At 28.4% G+C, this 22,025-nt stretch overlaps 1 protein-coding gene across 1 annotated transcript; it reads right to left on the reverse strand.

Moving 5' to 3' along the window:
* Positions 1–5,118: 5,118 nt before the first annotated feature.
* LOC110668586 (protein SRG1) lies at positions 5,119–7,230 on the reverse strand. The gene is made up of 4 exons (XM_021829910.2): positions 6,983–7,230; positions 6,101–6,348; positions 5,614–5,938; positions 5,119–5,539 (listed from the first exon to the last, which is right to left on the reverse strand). The coding sequence occupies exons 1-4, from the start codon at positions 7,226–7,228 to the stop codon at positions 5,273–5,275; spliced, it is 1,086 nt and encodes a 361-aa protein (XP_021685602.2). The 5' UTR covers positions 7,229–7,230; the 3' UTR covers positions 5,119–5,272.
* Positions 7,231–22,025: the final 14,795 nt, after the last annotated feature.

Consider the following 22,025-nt stretch of genomic DNA (forward strand, 5'->3'; position numbering starts at 1 on the left):
TTCTCTTAATAATCCAAGTGTGGGGGTAGGTCAGCGAGATCAACTCAAAGTTGTACTTACCCCGACTTATCCATATATAAGGATCGGGTCCTAGCGAGTCAAGCTCTAGCCACGACTATCCGTCCTACCCAAGTCCACATCCTTACCATACACACACCAATATACGCACACAACTCCAAATTACCTTAAGGTGACATCAACAAACAAGTTCAATAAAGTATGTAATAAAAGAGTGTGCCTAGCATTTAACTAAATATATACATACATATAAGTGAATGCATGAGTATGCCTTGAATATAAATTATTAATATTGAAATTATAAATGAAATCAATATCTACTTATAGATTAACTGAAAATCACTGTGGTGACTGGGAAGAGGAAGAGGGTTGACTTGAATCACCTAAACAATTATATTTATAAATTTATCAATATTAAAACAAAACAAGGATTTAAAGAGTTAAAAGGCACCCTAAATTTATGCTAGAAATTCGGCAGAGCTACTCCTGTACCTAATACCTATCCAACTTGCAAAACAACTCAAACAACACTTACTAATCCAAAAGCCTTAGGCCCATAATACAACAACATCTTAATGCCCCTCTTGGGCCTGCCACAACTGCCAAAACTTATATATTTACATTATTTTGTTGTTAAGGTTAAAACTAACATTTACAAAAACTATCCAAACTAAACCCGAAAATTCTATAATCATGCCCAACAGTCCTTAACAATACTATTATACTAATACAATTAGAATCATAATTTTTTAGCTACCCAAAAATATTTTATGAATTTTATTCTAAACTCAACCTTAGGTAAAAGAGACATTTGGAGTTCAGGTTTACTTATGCTAATTCTGATACCTGAAACATGTCCGGGCATCCAAAAATGATGGGACCACTATAATATTGAAACACTCTAAATTTTTAAATAATTATTTTATATGAAAATTATAATATTTTATTGTGTTAAATATTATAAAATTTTATTTGAAATTTTTTGAATTTTTAAATCGATTTTGATTTTCTTACGACAATAAATTTTATTGATTTTTAAAAATTTATTTAAAGACCATGTGACAAATCTAAAAACATATTTTGGCTTCATAAATTTTTTTGAATTTTTTGTAATTTTTTTGAAATTTTTGGGCCTTATTTTGGGTCTCAGGACAGAGAAAAAATTTAATTTTGGGTACCCTGAATTGAATCGGTAGAATCGAATTAGACTGGATCGAATCGGTAGAATCAGACTGGCTCTTCTTCTTTTTCTTCTCCATTCTCCTGTGTCCCCGACCACCTCACCCTTCCTCTCTATTTTATCTCTCCTCTCTCCTCCCCACTACTGGCCACCACCTCCCCCTCCTCCCTAGCTAGCCGGTGCACCACCAGCAACCATCCCCACTGCTGGCCACCACCCCATGATGCCGAAAAATAGAGTTGAAGTCTCTCCTATGCACAACGCCACTCTTTATCTTCCAAGGCTGATTTCGGCCGATCCGACCACCAATCAGACCAGGTCCAGTCTCAGTCACCTTCTACACTTTGAGAGCTTTCTAAAGACACCAAGAACACGAATTTTCATTCAGCGATTTGTCTAATTTAAGCTCGAAAAGTTGTAATCCATTTTGACTTTGGGGCTAAATTTCTCCCAATTTGGAAACTCCATGGAGATTCCAAGAATACTAGCATACTCCACTCGGTGAGAGCTTAGCTGTGATATAAATTTCAAAATTTTTTGACACTGAAAATTCGATCTGTCTCACAAACTTTGCAGTATTTTTTCGAGCCTTTAATGAATTTATTTAATTTCATAAAAATTATATTCTAACTCTTAGTGTTGTGGGCTTCGCGTAGGTACCTTCGTTTCATGAAAATTTTACTAGTGACTAGATTTGTTCTTTCGGGCCAAACAAATGAGCTGCTGGAGCCGCTTCGAAAATGGGTCAAAATTATAGTCCCCGCCACCATTTTCAGATGCCGCAGACGCATTCCAGGAATTAGAATTAGCATAGGTAATCCCGAACTTCGAGTTGTTCATTTTTGCCTAATACTGAATTTAGAATAAAATCCATAAAATATTCGTGAGTGACTAGAAAATTATAATTCTTTTTACAATAGCCTTATAATATTGTTAAAGACAGCAGGGTAACATTTTAGAACTTTTAAAGCTCGTTTGAATGATTTTTACAGAATGTTAGTTTTAGGGATTATAATTGAATTTTCTGAATATGTGAGTTTTGATTAGTTTGGAGGGCCTAGGAGGGGCCAGATGATGTTGTTGAGATATGAATTTGAGACTTGTAATTTTAGAAGTGTGATTTAAGCTACTTTACAGGTTGAGTATGTCCTAGATACAAGAGAAATTTAGTCGAATTTCCAGCATAAGTTAGGCTATCTTTTGACTCTTTAAAGTCTTATTTTGAGTTGATTCTGATAACTTTATAATATAATTGTTTAGGTGATCGGGGTCAGCCATCCTCCTCCACTCAGCCACCATAGTGATTTTCGGTGTACAGTGAGTAGATATTGATTTTATTTATAATTTCAATATTATTATACATACAAGGCATGCTCATACATTCACTTATAATTATATGTTTATAGCTATTATAGACACGCTTTATATTGCATTATTATTTGATGAAATTGATATGAGTGTCGCCTTAGGGTAATTTGGAGTTGTGTGCGTGTGTCGGCATACGTGAGATGTGGTACTGGATATGAGTAGGATGGGCAGATCGGCTTGAGCTAATCTCGCTTAGGGCTCAGTCCATTTTGTGATAAGTCAGGGTGAGTACAGCTTTGAGTTGATCTCGCTGACCCCGCATTTAGATTATTAAGAGAAAGTCCAGCTCGAGTTGATCTTGTTGGCAGAGATTGGAATTAAGAGAGCTATGTAGGGGATCAGCTCACACACACACACACACACACACAGATATATATATATATATATATATATATATATATATATATATATATATTTGATTGATGTGACACACGGGTGTGTGAGTGCTCTAAATTATTCTTTGTGTAAATATTATTTAAACTTCGTTGAATGTATTTATATGTGCTGCATTTCATCCTTAGGAATGCATTAGCCCTAGATAGTTATAGAAATTGTATTTAAAATCAATATCTTACTCTATGAGTCTAGCGCTCACTCCTATGCACCCCTTTTTTTTTTAAGGATACAGAAGAATTCATTTTGTGATTAACCTGCTTTCTTCCTCGCAGGTTTATTAGCAGCAAATATCAGTATTATATAGTATTAATTACAAATCTAGAACTCCGCATGTGTTAAAAGTAATTTAATTGGTTTGGGACTGCAATAGTTTATTTATTTTTGAAATTATAAACTTAATATTTATACATGTGTGGATATATGAAATGGGTATTTGTCTTGGATGAGGGAGCTGAGCTCCCATTTAATTAAATTATTATGTTGAGTATTATGAGGGTAAGCTGAGCTCTCCAAATGGATATATTTTGTGATTACAGGTTGGATGAGTCAAGAACTCCCCGTTGGATAGTCCAGGTTATGGCCGAACTCTGTCTGGTTAGTTTCTTGAATTGGGACTTAGAGTATGGCCTTCGTGGTTGGGCTAGAACAGTTAGACTTACTACGAGCTTTGGGGGCCTTATGCTGATTCAAGTCCTAGTGCCGGTACGGCCCATAATTTGGGTCATGACAAATATTGATCCACTTCTAAAGTGGGTCCAATAGCCTATGTGTCTGGCTTGAAAATGTAATTCCCATCGTCGGTGGAATTTTCTCGAAATGAAAACATATATGTAAAGCTTACAACACCAAAAGTTAGAATATAATTTTTATTTAAAAATTCGAGATGTTACACTTGGATTCCTAGACTCCACTAGGATGCGTTTCATCAAGATCTCTACTTGAAGAACTCGAAATATTTGAGAACTAGAATTAGCTATTAAGAAATTAGAAGATCGCTTGTGCATGAAAGAGTAAATATTGTGCTTGAAAAGTAAAAACTATTCATGGTTGATTGCTTCAAAAAGTAAATCTGTGTAGAAAGTATAAAATTTATACTTAATTGAAAGAGTAAATTGCTTGCTGATAAAATGTAAATATGTGCAAAAGGTGTAAATGAGAGTTTTGAGAAGTTGAAAAATTGATTTGTTTGAAAATATAAACATTTGCGGGAAATTGTAAAGTGGCTTGTTAAAAAATTAAAGAGTTTATTTGCAAAAATTAAAATATGAACAGAAAATTATAAATTACATTGAAAACTAAAAAATTGATTATAAGAATGAAAATATTTACAGAGAAAAAGTTAATTACTTGCTTGAATTGAAAAGTAAGGATTGTAATTAAATCTAATGTTAGACTGAAAAGTAAAAAATTGTTTGAAAATATAAAGAGATTTATTGAACTAAAAGGAAATTTTGAGCTAAGACATTGTGTCTGTTAGGTGTTGATTGGTTGTCGTTGTGTGTGTTCTTTGAATGAAGCCCGGCATGTCAATTTATGGAGGAAGATCTGCTTAGTGGCTAAATTTGGTGGTTACCATTTTTACCACTTGCCACATTTTTCTCTCCACTAGCCCACCATTCATAATCTCCCGTAACCACTAAAAACCACCCACTCACACCTCTTCGCTACTTTCCACAACTCCATCTCATGCTCATTCTTGAGTAGATATTTTTAGACATTGAATATTTGTAACTGTCTAATAAATAGCTTTCACTTGTACAAGCAATTATTTAATTGATCTGACTCCACATAATTAATATCCACTTATTGTTAGTCTTCTGTCAGCTTGAGTTATAAATCCGGTCACATTAAATTGACAATTTAATTTAATATTTTAGACCCATTAATTAATTAAATCTAAAAATATTAAAATTAAATTATAGGATAAATAATAATATTTAATTCTAATTTCTCTTTCTCGTAAAAAGAATGAATTTTCATTCATTTTTATTTTCATATGGTAAAAAATTTATATCTTAAATATACACTATGCTGATACATTTACGTCATTAATAAATAAAATTATGTGACAATTATTCACTAATCAATTGTAAATTACTCATTGTTTAAGATAATTATTTATTAATTAGGTTTAATACAATAATGTAGACAAGTCTTTTATAGTTGTGCCATTTTTTTTTTTTTTTACTTGCTAAGTCTACATGGATATTTAATAAAATACATTTTGTTGATTTAATAAAGCACTAGCTCGTGCAATTTACCAAACATGCAAAAGCCTTTATTCGATTAGGTAGGTATTCATGTTCCAATTCAGTTAGTTATAGCTTGGTGATTAGGAATTCTCAAGACCTCGATGAATGATTTTCCATGGAGTTCACGAGAAAGATATCCCTTAAAATAGTCTGAAACACTCATTCTTTTAAATACCGGTGGAGTTTCAGGGGTAATAAGGCTGGCTGCAGCACGCAACTCTCCATCAAATTTTGGGTTGTGGAATGTGGCTATGGAAAGCCTCTCTTTAGTCGAGCTAATTGTTGCCCTATGCTCAATGCTACGGTAAATTCCATTGGTCACAATCTGCCAAGCAAAACATGTATGTATAAATAATTTGCAAAGTGCTGATAAATGCAAAAAAAATTAAATTTTAGCACCTCCAGCATGTCTCCAATGTTGATGATAAATGCATTGGGAATTGGCTTGACCGGAATCCACATCCCATCTTTCTTTATCTGAAGCCCTTCCACATCGTTGAGCTGAAGGAGGATGGTGAGGCCAGTTGCATCAGAATGGGGCTTCAGGCCGATAACAAGGTCTGGTTCTGGACATGGGGGATAGTAGTTCATTCTCATCGCCTGCCACCCTTCTTCAGCTAAATCTTTCAATTCATCAGGCTCAATTCCTAGAGTTTTTGCCACCAGGTTAAAGATTTTCTTGGCAATACTTTGCAGTTCTTCCGAGTATGCTTCCAGGGCATCCCTACACCAATGCAAATTAATCAAGTTGGTAATTGATTACTTGTGTAAATATAGCACATTAATTAATTGAAATAAGCTCATATGATGGAGAATTTACTCTTACTTAACCAAGGCAAATTCCTCTTAATTTATATGTGTGATTGGAATATATGGAAGAGAGAACCTGAATGAGGGAGGGAAATTGGAGAATAAGTGAGGTTTTCGCAAATGAGTTGGAAGAGTAACCACGTAGAAGAGGTCTGCCCATTCAAGCTTCTGCTCTTCAGACGTGACAAAGTGCTGTCCAAATCCTTCTATTTCTCCTGGTTTTTGCCAAAATTTCATCTTCTCTTCCATTGGAAGATTGAAGAATTCTTCAGTCTGCAACTTCACTTTCTCCAATATCTCAGTGCTCACTCCATGATTCACTAACTGCAACAAGTTATATATATTTTTAGAGGGTATTTGGTTCATGGTAATAGTAAAGTTATTAGTTGTGTTTAACAGTTAAACCAAATAGACCCTTAATTTGAAAAGCAATAAAAATCTTAATCCATAATCATTTCTTTTGATGCAACTTTTGTTTCTTTTTCACTTAACATGCTTTGTTTTAAACAAGGTATATGAGAGATTAAATATTCCATCTTAATTGGATGATAAAAGCTAAGTTTTTTTTTTTTTTTAATTATATCAATAAAATTAATTGCTTATAAAAAAATTGTGTTATTCCACCCATATAAATATGTAATTTAATTTGTATACTTTATAAAAAAAAGCTTATATTAATTATATAAATATAAAAAAAATTAAAATTTAATACATTGAATGCACCCAATAATTTTCCTTTTTCTAACCTCAGTTTCGTTAGCAAATGTACAGGCCTAAATAAATCCAAACGGACTACAAAGAATCTTAAGCTCAAAAATTTTATGGGGCTGTGGAATTAAAAACTCTATATAATATAATAAAAATAAAAGAAATTTATGGAATTTCCCTTTTTTTTTCCGCATAAACACTCAAAATGACAAATTTTAAAGAGTAGTAAAAAATATATATGTATATATACCTGGAAGAAACCCCAGTCTTTACAGGCAAGATGGAACTTGTGGAGCTCCAAGTCCGCAAATTGTGGAGAAAATAAGTTTCCTAGGTTAATGACTGGAATTTGGGGTAAAGAAGTGGTGTGGGCTACTGGAGAAGGGTCATGATCATGGCGTACGTATCTTGGAGGGATTGCTGTCAGTTGTTGCTTCGCTATCTCCTTGACTGAAGGCACCAATAGAGAGGTCCCTGGAATTGATTTTGACTCCATAACTCTTCTCTACACGCACTGTATAAATGTCAAATGTATAGGTATAAAAGAAGGCCTAACTACCGCAAGAGCACAGCTTTTTTTTTTTGGAAAAAAGAAAAAATCTGAAATTAATTTCACATTATGTGTAAATGGGTTTCCTTAGAACAAAAATAAATTAAAAGAATTCTTACATAATCAAAAAAAATTTTAATTCTTTTAAAATGACTTATTTTATTAATTAAAAAATTAAATTTTATTAATAAAAAATTAATTAAATTAAATTCTTACAAAATCATAATTTGCAAATAGGAGAATATCTTTTACGAATTTAACAATGATTTTTGTATAGCTATTATTGTATCAGCATTAAGAGCAGATAAGAACAACAAAATAATTTTTTTTAGGTTATATATTTATTTAAAATTGATTCTGATTTGTAGCTATCACATATTTTTTTGGATATTTTCCGTTAGATATTTTCTGATTAGTTTGTTTCTACCACATGCAAATTTTGATAAATATGGAGAACATCAAAATATCTCACTTGCTGGTGTTTTGTTCATTAGCTTTGGTCTGTCTTATGCTCTGTTTTGGGATCTTGAAGTTCTCTCCTATCCTTTTTTTTTCAAGTGTTTTTGCCTTGAAAAAAAAATAAAGAAAAAAAACCATCCTGGCTACTTCCCATAATTATTAATTAGTAATCAAAATATTCTTTAGAATTTAATCAAAGATATCAAGAGAGTTTTATGTATATATTGTCCAATGAAATTAAGTTATATTATTCTTAATTAATGATTAGATTTTAAATATATACATATTAACATATTTTTTCTTTTATATTAAACAAAGCAAAAATCTCAAGATTAAGTTATATCATTATGAAAATATATCACTAATTTCATTAACATCATGCTGTTAACAAACTACTCAGGCTCAAATTAATAAGTAGAGATGACTAGTATTTGAATTTTTTAATTTAAAAAATTTTGATATTATATTGAAAAATCACTAAACTGAAAATTTACCCTTACGGGCAAGGAATTGAAAAATAGTTTATATTTCTAACACATAGCAATCAACTTGAGATCACTGTAAAACTTGTTAAAAACTATAAAAGTCTAAGAAAAACCTAACATAATTAATTGGCTAATAATCCCCTCAAAAAATAGCTTCTCACTATACGTACACCATATGAACCTGTTACTTCCAAATTAATAATGTTCTATAAATTCCCAATATAAGAGAATAATAACCATAAGTAGTAGCATCCTTGCCTTCCAAACTATCAACCTCTGCTCTTGTTAATTATCATCAATCTCCAAAATAAACCTAATTCTTAAACAAAAAATAAAAAATAAATCTACAACCACCCATCCCTATTCTGAGCTTGCTTATTCAGGCCAAAATATAAACCTACTAGGCTCTACGTGATGTTGGAAATTTTCTCCATGAAAAGCCCTCCCACTGAAAGCTCCAACAATAAGTAATTCAGCTTGTGCCAAGGCAAAAGAATAAGATAGTAGAAAGATACAATTAACAGACGCATGCGTGTGTATATATATATATATATATATATATATATATATATATATATATATATATATATATATATGTATGTATATAAAAACATCATAGAAGTTGTATAAAATTTAAAAGAGAAAAAAAGAGAAAAACCACCATTATCTCGTTTGATTTGAAGGCCAAAGCCAATTGATGATTCAAAACTAGACACTGATAATGGTGAGAATCATAAACAAAGCAATATAAATCTAATTAATTACCTTAATTAACAAGGTCTGTGTGCTCGATCTCCTTAATCTTTTTCTCCGACCCTTTTCTGTATCTCACCTACTCTCTAGCTGTGAGCTTTCTGATTGCCACCATTTAGCCAGCCACATCTTATAAAGAGAAGGATTACGTAAGCCAAAAATATATACTTTAAAAATAGTTTTTTGTTTGCTTAAAAAATATTTTATATTTTTATTTTATTTTTTTTTAAAATTCACAAATATATTAATGGAGCAAAGCTTGTAAGAGCAAGAGTTTGAATCCCACCTACCAAAAATTCATATAATTATTGGAATGAAAAGGAGTTAAGAAAAAAAAAAGATGAATTACCTCCAATTATACGTGAGTTGAGGTAGAAAAACTGCATAAATTAATTATATTTATTAATATTATTACTGATTATTCTGAATTATCTATAGTGATCGATGTGCCAACCATAATTTATCTTTTTTTTTATAACTTTAATGAAAATACAACATTTTAATGGATTTTTCATGATGTCATATATTTGTCAGAAAATTATAAGTTTTTTGAAAGCTAAAAGTAACATTTTTATTTAGTTTTTAATATTACTGAAAGAAAGTCAAATGTAGTTGTAAAATTAAAACTAGGCACCTTTCCATAAGCGTCATTGAAAATGTAGAATCAATGAGGATTAATTTGACTCTGCTCGAATTTCGATTATTATGACCTTTTCCAACTAGTTTACCTTTTTTTTTTTTTACCCTTTATTTGCAGGGGTCATTTTAGCTTGCGACATTGTTGAATGGGTGAGATATTAATTATAAAATTCGTGCTTACATGTAATTTATTATAAATATAAAATATAAATATGTAAAATTTATATATTTAATAAGTAGATTTTATTATAAATTTTATATCTTAAGTTTATAATAGATTAAATTTAGGTAAGAAAATTTTTTTTATACAATCTGAAAATTCAAATGTAAACATAATATAACTATTCCTCTCATATTGACTATAAAAGTTGCAACTATTATAAAATTGATCTCATATAGAAAAGGGTTTAACGAATGTAAAATTAAATATTTACATTTAAATTTTTATGTACTCATTATACATATTTAATTAATTTTATATAAATCTCATTATAAATATTTGATCTAATAATTATAAAACTTATTTTCATATAAAGTCAAACTTTTATTACATACACTCTAACAAAAATAATTTTTTTCTATTTTCAAACCGGAGATCTTTTTTCTTTCACATTTAAAAAAAAGAATTCAATATCCATCAATAATCCTTTTCTCATTTTAAATGGAAGGGTTAACGGGGTAGTTTAATCTTTATTTTGAGAAAATTATTATTTAATTTTTATATTTAATAAAATTAAATATTTAGTTTTTTTATGGTAAAAAATATAATATTTAGTCACTTTATTTTTTATCTATTAAACTATTTAGTCTCTCCATTAACTTTTTCAATAGTCAAAGAATTATAATACTAGTCATATTATTATTTAATCTGTTTATTTTAATAAAACTAATTAGTTGGTTATTGTATTTTAAAAAACATATTAGCTAATTTTTTTTTTGATTATTTTTTATACTTAAACTGCTTTTACTGTCTCCCTCCTATTCTCTATTACTCTTATTTCTCTCTTTCCATGTTTTTCCCCTCTACACCCACATTTTTTTCAATCTCATTTCCTTTATTTTTAATATTTTGATAGAAAATAGTATAAATTGCTTGCGCAAAAAAATTCGTCAGTTTCTCTAGATCTCCATATAATTAAGATGATACTCAACTAAACTAAACTAAACCTTTATTCCAAAAATTTGAGGATAATTAAGATGATAATCCAAGAAAATTATTTTTCAATAGAGAAAATATCAAAATGATACCTAGGGAATTGAATGAAAATATTTGAACAATTAAAACAAAAATCCAAATTTAGAATTTTTTCCTTTTAATTTAAGAATATATTTTTTTTCAAAATATTATATATTTCAAAATATAATACCAATTAATTAGTTTCACTAAAATTGATAAATTAAATAGTAATATATTTTAAAATATAGGGTCCAACTAATCAATTTCATCAAAATAAAGGAACAAAATTATGGTTTGATTAATATTAAAATTTATTTATTATTAAAAAATTTAACGAATAGATTAAAGAGTTTAATAAAAATAAAACATACATACACTAAATAATATGTTTTTTAAAATAAAAAAATACAAATTAAATTTTTTTCTAAATTCATGAAAAAAAAAATTTTACTTATAAAAAAATAATTAATTACCCTAAAACGGCAATTCATATAGTAATTTTCCCTTTCATAATTAATGTGCGTAGACCTAAGTTTTAGCACCTTTATTATTGAAGCACCTCTTTCCGATGCCAAGCACAAAAGGCAATGAAGAAGGAGACTTAATTACCCTTCTGCCCTCCAGCATCAACCATTCGGTAGAATTAATTAAGAAAAACCCACTTATCTCATAAAGAAAGAAACTAAGCTATTTTGATAATAATTTAGAAAGATTGAGGTTTTTTTTTTCTTTTTTTTTTTTTTCAAAACAAGTAGGGAAAGAAACAAAAGCTACACCAAACGGGGACAAGCAACCCCGAATTGATCCTGAGCTAATAAGCTCTGAAGATGACTGACAGAAACAGACCAACCACTGCTTAAGATACTCTTGATGCTAACAACAAGAAAGCAAAGATGGCATAAAAAATTGTAGTGTAATTTATTATTATCATTATTGTAAAAGTCAGCTGTTTTGTGAGAATTAATTTAAGATTTTAAGTTCAATTTAATATTATTTTTACATAATATTCGAACCATCAATCATTCTACACTTGTATTTCACTGTATTTATCGCCACATGTTGATAGGGTGTGGCATTATATTGATCCAATTCAATCTTGCTGTTGTGTTCCGCCATGAGTAATCTAATTGGATGACATGCTAATATAACATAATGCATGTCAAGAGAGTAAAGAGTTGTAAAGTTGTGGTAGAATAAACTTCTCTTTGTAGAAGTCTTATTAGACTCCATCTCTTAACTGTTGTAAGTCATGTTGGATTCTATCTCTTAGTTGTCCATCTTCTTGTGTATATATATTTTCAATGTAGAATGTAATCTTCTACACATTGAATGTGATATATATATAGAAGATGAGCAACTAAGAGATAGAGTCCAACATGACTTATACAAAGAGAAGTTTACGTTCTACTACAATTGTATAATTCTTTATACAGATATAGTGTTAGAGTGAAAAAATCATACAACATATATTAAAAATCACCTATCAATTTATAAAATTTTATAAGAATTTAATTTAATTTATTTTTTTATCAAATTTTATATTTTTCAAATTAAAGAATTTAATTCTTTTTGATTTAAAAAATTTCATTTTCAAAAAAAATAAAAATCATACATAATTATGTGAGAATTTAATTAATTTTTTTTCTTAAAAATAATTTATTCCAAATGCAACATTTAAGTTTTTCAATGGAATTAAATTTTTTATAAAATAAAAGAATAGACATTTGACCATTAAATTATTAACCCACAAGATTCAGATTCTTAACACCATAATATTCTCTCTTTTAACAAACTGTTTAATTTATTATTATCATTATTGTAAAAGTCAGCTGTCGCTGCAAAGAAATTGTAATATCAAAAACAACAAAATTAGACAATGTAATTTTTTTTTGAGACATAGTAATTTTTTTAAATATTTTAAAATTTATCATTTATAAATTTACTTCATTTAAAAGGATGACTTTAATATTACGGTAAAATAATTTTTTTTGTAATATGAATATCACGTATTTGAGTTACAGAAATAATCAAATAAGACTACATACATCAACTATAGTAAGAGTTTATAAGTATAGAACATTTCGTATACTTAATAAATCACTCTTATTATTAATAAATTTTCATTTTACTGTTTTTAATGTGCTTCAATTGATCGAAATGTTAATTAAAGCTTATTAACTCAGTGGCACAAATTAAAGAGTACATAAAGGACGCAAAAGACAAAAACTCTATAGGATCAATTTTCAACTGGTCAATTTTTTTTTTCAAAACTATTCACCAATAAATCAAACACTTGATACATTCATGCGCATAAAATCGACATGTCATAGTAAGAAAATAAGAAAATTAATGATATTGCGTAGAAGTGTAGCGAATGGAATAATTAAGAAAAGATGAATGGAAGATTTGGCCCGAAATTCATACAGTTTTACTATAATTTATTTGCTGTCATTATGCATCTTGAGATTTGACAATGGAGAACTCATTCTTGATCTTCTTGGCCTGTAATATCCTTTTCAATCAATAAAATTCAGCATTTAATTGTTCATAAGTAGGAAAAATTAACGAAAATTGATGATTTTTTTTACAAGAAAAATATTTTATTAATAATTAATTCAAGAAAAATTTTACATGGGAACATCCAATTAACTTAGGTCAACAGACCAACCAAATTACACCCAATTTATGACGTATCATTACAAATCAAAATACCTGGAACTTACCAAAACCAACACACCAAGACTACAAGTTATATATCTCTTGCAAAATATGTTTTTAGCTAGCAATCGAGTATTTATTTCGTTATAAAATATAAAAATAAAATAAAATTCTAGCAATTTCCTTTTTTTTTTATAAAGATTTTTGTGGTAAATGAAAGGAAATTATAAAATTTATATGATAATTAATATGTTTACATAGAAAAAACTACAGGTCATAAAACAAGAAAATTGAGATAAAATGCAATGTATATTCTTAATAATTTTAAATAATTTTTTTTACAAATATTATTATAATTTTACAAATTATATTTTACTAAAAATAGTTATATTTTTAGTTTTAGGTAATAATTCAATAAAATCAAATGTCTATCTCATATTCTTTGTACATTTTCTATCTCATATTATTATGGGATTATATTGTGTGTATTGAAAAAGAAATTGATTATTTATTTTAATTATAATATAAAATTTTAATTAAATTTTAAGTCGTTTTTTATTCTTATTATTAATATTTTTTAATTATTAATGAGTTTTAATTTAATAATACTAGAATTATTTTTCAGTATTTTAACATTTTAAATTTAAATCTTAATTAATTAAAAAAAACTTATTTTTATTGAAAAGTATTTATCTAATATAAAATTAAGAAAAGGACTTCGATTTTTGAAACAGCTTTTTTACTTTAATTAAAACTCTAAAAATTCAGTGTTTTAGCTAAAATTTACACAGAATTGCCGCATAAATATTGCTGCCTGCTGTTCAATATCATCTCTAAAATTAAATCAATTCATATTACGTAAGTCGTTGACATTTGAGAGAACTCTAATATAGTGAGAGGCAATTCAACCCTGTAAATGTCATATCCATATCAATTGGATATGTGGGTGGTATTGAGTTTATATAACTTCTAATTCAATCATTAAAATAATTTGATGTGAATTTAGTAGTTTAAGATTTAAAAGTTATTTGGACTAATTAAATTTAAAAGATTATAATTAATATTAAAATCAGCTTAAATCAAAAAAATTATGCGAAGTTAGTGAGCTTAACTCCAAAAAGAAAATCACTCAAAAAAATCAACAAATCCCAATACCCAGAAATTGATATAAAGTGGTGTCTGCCTATAGTTTTTCCATTTTCAAGTCTTGGGAAGCTTGCAGTCATAGACAAAGACATATGTGAATATGAGAGATTTTCTATAATTAAATTTTAAAGAATATTGCTCGTAATTTAGTATTTTTTTAATTATATTAATTATAAGTAAATGATATTATCTGAAAAACTGATGGAAATTATATATATATATAATAACTTCTAAGTTTCTTATTTAAATTAATTTCAGAAAAAAGTTTTTTTTTAATTTAAATTAGACCCATGATTGCAATCAAATTAATGTAAAATTGGGATTAATTCTAAATAATTATTTATATATTTATGCAATTATATGAGGGTTTACCAAAAGCTAATTCAGTCATGTTCTTTTATTTGATTAGAAAATTTTATGCGTTTAGATGAATAAATGGTAACTTGTCGACAAAAGATTGAAAAAGAAGATTATTCAGTGTTCTTAAAACGTATGCTTCCAATCTCACATATATGTATTGTAAGATTTTGTCCAATAATTAATATTACTATAATTAATGCAAATCCTAATTATACAAAGATTACTTTAATTGAAGTAAATCATAATTCTAATTGTATAAGGATACTTGATGGACGTATCAGATTAAGTCTTGGATATATATATATATATATATATATATATATATATATATATATATATATATATATGAGCTGATCCTCTCTCTACCCATTAGGTTACACACACATCTTTCATAAAGTCAAAGATATTAGGGTCATCTCAAGAAAGTCTTCCATCGCTAAAGTCTTGTGTGTAAATCAAGAAGGGTCAATTACTGCCATGACTCGAGTAAAACTCCGCATCATGTACGCTTTCTAGATCTGTGAGAATTTATTTGTTCAAGATCTATTATTAGGATGATAGTTGAATCTTACATTTATGATTCACATTATGTTTATGATTGTTATAATCTATTAAGATTTATTCAGAGCCCTAGGTTTTGAACAATTAAATTTCTCCATTAAATTTATGGTGATGAACATAATATTAAAGATCTTACTTGTTATTAGATATTGGTAGGATTAAAGTGTAGATCGTGAAAATTTTATGATTAATGTTAATGATTAAAATAATTAAAATAATATTATTAAAATTTGACCCAATTAAATTTTGGGCATGAAGATTATTAACATGATGAAAAATCGTGTTATAAAAGTATTTAAGCTTAAGATCATATTTTCTCAAAAGAAATAAAATTAAAAGAAACAAAAAAAAATTATGTTTTCTACCCAATCTAATTAAGATTTATAATTAAACCTAATGAATGAATAAATATTAGGTTTTTTAAGATACATAATTTATATGCATGCCTTATGATATTTGTTTTAATTTGTTAGTCACCAAAGTGGCCAAATTAAAATAAAATAAAAATAATAGTTTATTAGTCACCAAAGTGGCTGAACTATGAATGATGTTTACATGCATATAAAAATTATCAATTATCCATACTAATAGATGCCTATAATGAAAAATGGATTAATTGATACCCATTAGTCATCAGAACTTAAGGATTTTAACCGAAAGTAAATCAATTATTCTATGATAGTGAGAATTATGAGGACAATGATATTTTATCAAATATATATTGGATGTCCAAAGACAACATGTATATTTGATGTAAGTTAATTATTGTCCAATTAAGTTTAAAGGCATTTAATTTATGATATTATATTATAGTATCTACCCAAAGGAGAACAATATTATACTCTAATCATTAAAGTTATCTGAATCTATTTTGAGCATATAAATATAATATTGCAGCTTTTCTCTTCTTTCGCAAGCTTAATATGTTATTGTTTTAATGGGTTGAACTTCTTTGAATAGTGTGAGCAAGTCAAGTTCCATTTAGGTGTCTTGAACTTTGACTTTGCATTATTGGAAAGTTAACTCGCTACTATTATGGATACAAGTATTGAGGAAGAGAAGTTATACCATAAGCAATAGGAATTGGTAAACAAATTGAGCCTTATGTTTTTGCGAATGACTATTGCCAATGATATTAAGACTATAATTCCACAAATTGAAAATGCAAAAAGAATACCTTAAACTTATGAAAGATATGTTCTATTCTGAAGCTACGTCACTCACTAGTACTCTAATGGCATAACTTATGACCATAAAGTATGATGGATTAAAGAGTATGCAAGAGCACATTATTGAAATGAGTGATATTGCAGCAAGGCTAAAGACTTTAAGGATGACGGTTGATGATTCCCTCTTGGTGTAGTTCATTATGAATTCATTACCTCTTGGATATGGGCCATTTCAAATTAACAATAACACTATTGAGGATAAGTAGAATGGTAATGAATTGGCCAATAAGCTAGTTTAGGAGGAAATAAGGTTGAAAAATCAAGGGACTTATTCTGCCAACATGATGGGTCAAGAAGCTAATAAGGGACTTAAGTTAAAGCTTACAAGTTTAAGAAGAAAAAGAAAAGATCTTCAAATGTTACTTAAGCTAAGGAAAGGAATAAATGGTAGTATGACACTATCAAAAATATAGCATGGAAAATAAAGCTTGATTTGAAAAGAAAGGTAATATTTATGCTTATGTATATTTCAAATCAAACTTATTTAAAGTTCCTAATAATACTTGATGGCTTGATTTTGATGCTACTATTTATGTCTCTAATATGATGAAAGAATTCCTTATGGTCCAAACAAAAAACCCAACTAAGACTTCCTATTTATGGGGAACCATATGAAGGCTCTAATTGAAGGCATAGAGACTTACTGTTTGGTCTAAGATAATGGCTATCAACTAGACCTAATAAAAACCTTATATGTGCTTTCAATTTCTAGGAATATCATTTTTGTTTTAAAACTTGATGAATTTGGGTTTAATGTTAAGTTTGGGCATGGATATTTCAGTTTATTTAATAATAATGATAATTTCATTATTGTTTTTGGAATTCTTACTGATAATCTATATATACTGAAACTTGATGATAATTTTGCTGAATCCTTGCTTGTTACTTTTAGCAATATTGGAATTAAGCCTAGTAGACTAAATGAGAATTCTGTTTTCCTGTGGCATAAGTGTTTGGGTCACATATCCAAAGAAAGATTAGAAAGGTCAATAAAGAATAGGATTCTACCGAGTTTAGATATTATTGATCTTGATGTGTGTGGATTGCATTAAGAGAAAGCAAATCAAACACAATAAGAAAGAAGCCACAAGAAGCAGTAAGCTTCTTAAAATTATACACACTGATATATGTAGGCCTTTTGATACTCCATCTTTTGGTGGAGAAAAAAATTTTATTACCTTTATTGATGATTTTTATGTTATGAACATATTTATTTGCTTAATGAAAAATCTCAATCAATAAATGCACTTGAAGTGTACATAAATGAGGTTGAGAGGCAATTAGATAGAAAAGTGAAAATAGTAAGGTCAGATAGAGGTAGTGAATACTATGAAAAACACGCTGAAATGGAACAATGTCATGGTCTATTTGTAAAGTTCTTAGAAAGTTATGGCATATGTGCACATATACTATGCCAAGTACTTCTTAATAAAATGAGGTGGCAGAAAGGCAAAATCGGACTTTAATGAATATGGTTAGGAATTTGATGAGTAACTCTTCTTTACTTATATCTTTGTGGTTATATACACTTAAAACCGCTATATATGATGCATACATTTTGCATAATCATTTAGATTTAAATTCATAGCCATTTTATTTGATTATTAGTCACTTTTAGCTAATTTCATTAGTTATTTAGTTAGTTTTTCATAATTGTCAATTTTAGATTAATTTGTAAATTTTACTTTGTTTTGTAAGAAAAATGGTGTTTTTGGAAGGACTGAAGAGAAATTTTGCCACTGAGGAGTGACTTCTACAGCCAAAGATGTCAATATACTTGTTAAATAGGATTCCTAGTAAGGCAGTCTCAAAAATACCTTATAAATTATGGACTAAAAGGGAACCTAGTTTAAGGCACCTTCATGTTTGGGGTTATCGAGCAGAAGCAAGAATTTATAATCCATATGAAAAGAAATTAGATTCTCGAACGATAAGTGGATACTTTATCGGTTATCCAGAGAAATCTAAAGGATATAGGTTTTATGTTCCAAACCATAGTCCAAGAATTGTGAAAACTGATAATGCAAGATTCCTTAAGAATGGTGAAGTTAGTAAGAGTGTTGAGAGATAGGATGTGGATATACAAGAAAATAAAGTTGATTTTCATGTGCCTATTAAAGTTCCAATATCTACTCCTGCTCCACATGTTGTTCCAGCAGTTGTTGAAGGACCTAACAATGCTACACAACATAATGATGAAACACATCCTAAAAAAGCTAACCCACAAAGAGCTAATAAAGGTGAACAACAAGAAATGCCATTAAGAAGATCTCAAAGAGAAAGGAGATTGACAATTGCTAATGATTACGTAGTTTATTTGCTAAAGTTAGATTTTGACATAGGAATTAATAAAGATCTAGTTTCCTTTTCACAAGCTATAGAAAGTAATGAGTCTGATAAGTGGTTAGAAGCCATGAAAGATGAGTTAAAATCTATGGAAGAAAACAAAGTATGGGATCTTGTCGAATTGCCTAAAGGATCTAAACGAGTTGGGTGTAAATGGGTCTTTAAGACCAAGTGCTACTCGAATGGCAAAATCAAATGATATAAAGCAAGACTTGTTGCCAAGGGTTATACTCAGAAGGATGGTGTTGATTATAAAGAAATATTTTCACCAGTCTTAAAGAAAGACTCATTAAGAATTGTCATAGCATTAGTGGCTCATTATGACTTAGAGTTGCACCAAATAGATGTGAAAGCAGCCTTTCTAAATGAAGAACTCGAAGAGGAAGTTTATATGGACCAACCTAAAGTTTTCTCAGTTGAAGGAAAATGCTATGTGTTGTGTAAACTTAAGAAATCAATATACATACTTAAGTAAGCTTCCCACCAGTGGTTTATTAAGTTCAATGATACCACAAAGTCTTTTGATTTAAAGAAAAAGTCATTAATCAATGTATATATATCTTAAGATCAGTGGGAGTATGTTTATTTTCTTAATTATGTATGTTGATGATATTTTATTTGCTGTAAATAATTTGGGCATATTACGTGAGACTAAAGATTTTTTGTCAATAAATTTTGAAATGAAAGATATGAGAGAGGCATCCTTTGTTATTAGAATAGAAATATTCCGTAATAGATCACAAGGACTGTTGGGATTGTCTCAGAAAGCCTATATTGATAGAATTCTAAAGAGATTTAATATGCATAAATTGTTTCCATACAAAAAGGGAACAAATTCAGTCTCAGTCAATGTCCAAAGAATGATATGGAGCGTAAAGAAATGAAATTAATTCCTTATGCTTTAATTGTGGACAATTTGATATATGTTTAAACCTATACAATTTTTTATCCTGGAATTGATAACTAAAAAGCTGCAAAGAAAGTTTTATGATACCTGCAATGAACTAAAGATTTCATGCTCACTTACAGGACATCTAATCATTTAGAAGTGATTGGATATTCAGATTCAGATTTAGCTGGATGTGTTGACAATAAAAGTTTATTTCGGCTACTTGCTCTTATTAGCTGAAGGAACAATATTATGGAAAAATTCTGAAAAATAGTCTGTCATTATTTCATCCATTATGAAAGCAAAATTTATGGCATGTTTTTAAGTTATAATTCATGCATATGGATGCAGAATTTATCTTAGGACTTGAGGTAGTCGACACCATTAGCAAACCGCTGAGAATTCATTCTAATAATTCCGTAATAGTATTTTCTCCATAAACGACAACTTTTCCAAAGGTACCAAGCATATGGAATTAAAGTATTTTGTTGTTAAGGAGAAAGTTCAGAAATAAAGAGTGTCTATTGAGCATAATAGTATTGATCTTATGATAGCAGATCCGTTAATTAAGGGTTCACAACCTTAGACATTTGAAGAATATTTTCTTATAATGGGTCTTGATTGTATTAATGTATAGACACTCTGAGCTCATTGATGTATTTCTGATATACATTGAAGTGTTTCCTGTTTCTCATGATTGTGTACACATAATATTTTGAGTGAATGATAATAGGAAAAGTCTTTGGAAATATTATTGTGGACCATGATGTGATAAACATATATCCATTATGTACCTACAATGGTAAGTTGCTAGTATTGTGGTATATGAAAGGAAGTATGTGATTAAATAATGTACAACCGCTATAACCCATACTTAGTAATTTATTATAGAAGGTAATTATGAAGTACATTATGAAAATGATTTGTTTATTTTATGCGCGCCTAATGTTTATACTATAAAAGTTTATATCACCTAATTATTGTGCCAAGTGGGAGAATGTAAGATTTTGTCTGGTAATTAATATTACAATATGGGCCAAAATCAATTCCTTTAATGTGACCCAATATTAATTGATATTTACTTTAATTAATATAAATCCTAATTATACAATGATTATTTTAATTGAAGTAAATCCTAATTCTAATTGTATAAGGATACTTGATGGACGTATTAGATTAAGTCTTGGATATATATATATATATATATATGAACTGGTCCTCTCTCTACCCATAAGGTTACACACATTCTCTTTCATAAAGTCAAAGATATTAGGGTTATCTCAAGAAAGTCTTCCATCGCTAAAGTCTTGTGTGTAAATCAAGAAAAGTCAAGAGGGAGAAATCAGTTACTTGAATCAAATAGTCTCTCTCAATTACTGCCATGACTCAAGTAAAACTCCACATCAAGTACGCTTTCTAGATCTGTGAGAATTTATTTGTTCAAGATCCATTATTAGGGTGATAGTTGAATCTTACGTTTATGATTCACATTATGTTTATGATTGTTATGATCTATTAAGATTTATTTTACATGTATGGGTCCATTCTCCTTTAAATAAGGAATAATTCAGAGAATGTTCGAAATTACTTTGATTTTTTTTTTCTTTAAAAAATTAAAAGCTTGTTAAATTGGTTAAACTTTTTATTTTATATTTTTTTTCTAGTTTTCTCCTTTTTTCTATTTAAAACACAGCAATGAAAATGGGAAACTAGGAAAGGTAATTTTGTGTTTTAAGTTTTATTCCGTGAACTCACTTCTTCGCTATTATAAGACATTTTTTTTTTTAATTTTTATTAAACATCTCTAAATATATTCATATTACTTAATAATTATGGTATAAAATTTATTTGAATTCATTAAATTTTCTAATAGTTTAATAATATATATATATATATATAATGAAATTAATATTTATTATAATTAATATTGCTTTTAATTCTAAATTTTATTTATTTTTCAATGTTTAAAAATGATATTTTTATTTGTTTTTTAAAGACACGAAAAACTTAAAAAATTCTTTAAAAAATAGTTTTCAGAAAA

The sequence above is a fragment of the Hevea brasiliensis genome, chromosome 18 (assembly GCF_030052815.1).
Source record: "Hevea brasiliensis isolate MT/VB/25A 57/8 chromosome 18, ASM3005281v1, whole genome shotgun sequence".
In the NCBI taxonomy this organism is placed as follows: domain Eukaryota; kingdom Viridiplantae; phylum Streptophyta; class Magnoliopsida; order Malpighiales; family Euphorbiaceae; genus Hevea; species Hevea brasiliensis.